The sequence below is a fragment of the Aplysia californica genome, unplaced genomic scaffold (assembly GCF_000002075.1).
Source record: "Aplysia californica isolate F4 #8 unplaced genomic scaffold, AplCal3.0 scaffold00002, whole genome shotgun sequence".
Lineage (NCBI taxonomy): Eukaryota > Metazoa > Mollusca > Gastropoda > Aplysiida > Aplysiidae > Aplysia > Aplysia californica.
Window position 1 is genome coordinate 2,816,712 of NW_004797272.1, and position 4,506 is coordinate 2,821,217.

A 4,506-nucleotide genomic window follows, 5' to 3' on the forward strand; every position below is an offset into this window, starting at 1 on the left:
TGTTGTTTTTTGGTTTTAGTAAGCATTTTACGGCACTAGTAACACAGTTAGGTCATATAAGTGCGGAAGAATAGCGGTGTTAAAAGAGAGTAAAAAAAGGAGGGTAGATAAGGACGATAGAAATTCGAAAGGAAGAAGAAGCAAAAGCGCACCCAGAGCACCCACCAACAACCCACTAAAGAACGATTGAGAAACATGTCTATGGCCAAAATGAATGTCCGGTGGGTTTAAAAAAGAATACCAGAATCTTTTTTTTCAATCAGCGTTAATAATGCATTTTGTTAAAGGATAGTCACTACTAAACTGAACTAAGGCTTCAGACCCCGCACACGCACTCCCCCCCCCCTTAAATAGGCCTGCTCACCAACACAATAAAGCATACACATGCGCTGGTCACTGTTTTTGACGCGTTTTTTAAAGGATGATTAGAGTTTTATCGTACTGAATGTCACTTCTTATAGGGTATCGTATACATACATTTGCACACATACACACACAAACACACGAACACGCATGCACACAAGTAGTTGAATGTTACACACTCAGTATTTAAATCAGAAGGATATGTTTTTTGTATTTTGTTTTGTTTTATTTCTATTGAAAAAGGGTATTAACCCCCCCCCCCCAAAAAAAACAACAACAACAAAAACAACAAAAACAAATAGGTACGCCATATCAGTGCTCTGATAATATTATGATCATATGCGTTTGAGAGCGCCGTTTAACTTTTTTCAAAGTGAGTCCATATGTTTATCGTCATCTATGTTTAGTCAGATTTGTTGTGGTTCATAGGACGCATGCTACGTTTTCCATGGACAGCTAGAAAAACAAATGAAGAAGTCTTGGTTGAAGCAAATTGCAGAAGACAGCTTATGACGTATATAAGAAAGCGACAGGCAAATTTCTTCGGACACAAAATGCGGAAAGATGCATTGGAAAATATAATAAAGCGACAGGCAAATTTTTTCGGACACAAAATGCGGAAAGATGCATTGGAGAATATTGTAACAACAGGCAAGTTTGATGGAAAGAGAGGCAGAGGCAGACAGAGGGAAACGATACTGGACAAGATGACAACATGGCTAGGAGCAGCAAGAACAACAGACTCAATTTTTGCAAAGCAAGACAGAGTGGAGTGGAGGTCCATGATCGCCCAGGCCAATCGGCAAGGCACCGGATGAGGATGATGATGTTTGGTTAAGTTTGATACCTGCATCATGCGCTGGTGACTCCCTTCGCTCGGAGCCGGACCTGACGACAGCGAGGCAGTGACCGGATGTTTGCCGGACACCTGGTCCAGCGCCTGAAGAGCACACTTGTACTGGATGACCCCTTTCTCTAGTTCCACACGCAGCGCATCGTGCAGAGTCATCAGTTTCCCGCCAGAGCTGTCCACTAGTCCGTGTTTGCCCATGTTGCGTAGACACCTGACGAAAGATGAACATTAATGGAGAGCAGTTCAGTCCCCGAATACTAAATGATTCAAATTATTTTGATTGCCGGGTTAGGGGGAGGGGGGGGGGGGGGGGGGGGCGAATGTTTTCAGTCAATTAGTTGAGTCCTGCTATTGAGGCGTTATTTTTTGTCGACATTTTGACACTTTCTCGTGTTAATGTTTGATTTCAGTTTTTCCGCTTTTATGAATGTTTAACAAAAATTTAAGGGAGACTTTTTTTTTTGTCGCCTGTGCCATGTGTGTGTGCGCGTCCGTGCGTGTGTGTGTGTGTGTGTGTGTGTGTGTGTGTGCGCGTGCGTGTATGTGTGTGTGTGTGTGTATGAGTGCGCTCGTGTGCGTGGTTTGTGTGTGTGTGTGGGGGGGGGGGGGTCAAACAAAAAACAGAGCAGAAAAGACAATTCAATTTGACCCCAGAAGAAAGTGAAGAAATGTGTTGCTCTGATTGTTTTCTGAGAAGACAAATCGGATACACCAATAACGTCATAAGTATGGTCTCTGAGGACACATTGTGTCCTGGTAAACTTGAGGAATCATGGCTTTTATGTGAATTGGTGCGATATGAATTTATTGTTGTCTTCATGAACATCAGCTATCTTCCCTCATTCGCATATTTGTTCTTGCATGAAAATCTTTTGTGTATGGAATACTTGAGGTCTAATATCCAGTGCCCAATGGAGAAAGTTTCGGCAAATCTTCATTTGACATATTTTAATATAACTAAGTGAAGGGTGCCGGCCAGTGCACACTGTATCAAAGTGAAGGGCAGAAGGGAAAAACAAGAGGTGTCAGTTTTTGGTAAATTTTAGTTGTGGCATAACTAGTTAACCCACCTCTTCTGGTAGATTAGCTAAGTGTCCAGGACTAAAACTTAATGAGTTGCCCAATATCAGGATCATCATCACCATTGCCTTTCTCATCATGGATCAGGATATAGGCCACGAACAAACACTTTCCACCTTTCCCTATCCTGGGCTTGATGTCACTCCGTTCTTCCCACTTTTCTGCCCGTCATTGTTCCTGCTGATACAGAAGCTCTTCCGTCTCCAGAGATGGAAAAATAATAAGGCATGTTTGTTCGTGTTTCTGTAACTTTCCGTTTTTACTGGGTCGGTAGCTGGCCCTCCGCAAACAGGCACTTTTTCGGGCGACCAGACCTGTGCAGTTTTAGTCGCCCCTTACAACACGCAGTATCAAGTGTATTCTTTACTCCCCCATAGTAAAACTATGGTGCCCCCCCCCCACCTGCAGGCGCCAATATAAGGATGCTTGGGAAAAAAAGCTTTATTACGAAAATAAGAGAGCTGTCAAGCATTCCATTTGCGTTTTCCTTAAAATGACAAAAAGTGGCATCCCTTGCATTTTCCTTATGCAATCGAATTTTGTTTTCCTTCATCGAATTCGAACCGGAGGTCCACAAGAACAAGTCACATTCCGCGCCCAAACAAAATATTACGAGTAGGAGCCTTCGAACTGACTGTTTTCATCAAACCTATCAACTGGCGACCTTGAAAGTTAAACATGAATGATTTTTTAGGATTGATCAAATGGTGTCAAAATAGCAGCTTTTGTTCCTTAATGAAGCAAAACATGGTCGCCTCAAGATTATCAAACATTGAATTAGAGATTTGAGGAAACTTTCTGCAAATGTTTTCTGAGTTTAAAGTTAACAACCGAAAAGGAATAAGACGTTGAAGAAACTGCTTTGAACTGTGGCAATCACGGTAAATCAAGTTTTCTTGGTTTAGCATGCATCGTTTATTTGACCGCTTCAATGTTATATATCCATACCAAAACTGGGTATTTCCTGACTGACCCCCACCCAAAATTCTTGGAAATGAAAATGATGTAAAACGATGTTCGGAAAAAACCCAACAACAACCGAACAACAACAAAAACACTTTAACCTTTCCAACTTCAAAGAATAAAGCAATAAAGACTTTCCCCACCCCATTTCTTACTTGTCAATGGCAGACTTTCTCTGCGCTACAATGTTCCTGAAGTTGGTCTCGACCCCCAGTATGACCCGGACAATGGCCTTGCAGCTCTGCAAATACCCGCCGCGGTCAGTGTCTGTCAGAGACTCTGTGGCAAATACAATGACCAGTCGCTTGACCAGTTGGTCTGTCATGAGCTGGCCGGTGGGAAGAGACTGCTCAGTGTTTTGGTTTACCTGGATAATCAGAAAAGGGCTCGTTTTATGACTTTGGAAGAGTTTTACGGCACTTGCAACACATTGAGGTCGTATACGTGGTGAAGATTAGAGTTGTTACAAGAAAATAACAAACATGAAAAAGAAATAGGAGAGAAAGGATGATAGATGTTTGATAGGAAAGAAGAAGCAAACTGCACCAGTGTATTTGCCAACCACCCGCAAAAAATACAAGGAAATTCAAATGTAATTACAGTCGCAACTGCTTTATAGCTAGTTTATATTTATCTGTCCGTGTTAAAAAATTCTCTCTCATGCTTTATTAATTATATGGCCACGAAACTGTGCATGGCATTACTGCTGGCCAACGACCAAACAAAAACATTCTTTAAAAAAATCTTTGTGCAATAGATCTAATAAAATGGTTTTCCTCTTTGGGCTCATAATTAAAAACCGCTTTCTGGATGCGAACACAGGATCACTAAAATAATGAGTTACAGCAACCTGGCCAATAATAATATAATTGCTCGTTTTGAGACAGCTACACCCCCTACCCCTACATTTCAGGGTAACCTTGTTGATTTCACCCCACGGCTATCAAAACGTCCCCTCGTGCTCCACGTGAGTCTGGAAAATTACTCACTACGTCTCGTAAATTGTGTTTCTCAGGCGAACGTTAAAGTGTTGAAGAAAATATGTCAACTTTTCAACATTTTTTTTTTTTTGGCGCTGCTCCTGCGGCGACAAGGTCGTGTTTACATCGGCTCTGCTTGTTTTGGGGCTCTTTTACTGTTTCTGTTTGGACTGTGTGTCTGAAACTTTCCTTATTCCACCATGGAGGTGCAGTGCAGTGTTCGGACTTTTAAGTGCATTTTTTGGTGTTTAATTTTATTGACATTTT

General features: G+C 41.7%; 1 protein-coding gene across 1 annotated transcript in view; it reads right to left on the reverse strand.

Annotated features, from left to right (window-relative positions):
• The window catches only part of LOC101853203, a gene marked incomplete at its 5' end in the record, with an annotated part of 23,166 nt that overhangs the window by 13,011 nt on the left and 5,649 nt on the right, over nucleotides 1-4,506 (reverse strand). The window contains 1 exon segment of the mRNA XM_013090204.2: nucleotides 3,415-3,608. Coding sequence (XP_012945658.2) covers nucleotides 3,415-3,608 — 194 coding nt within the window.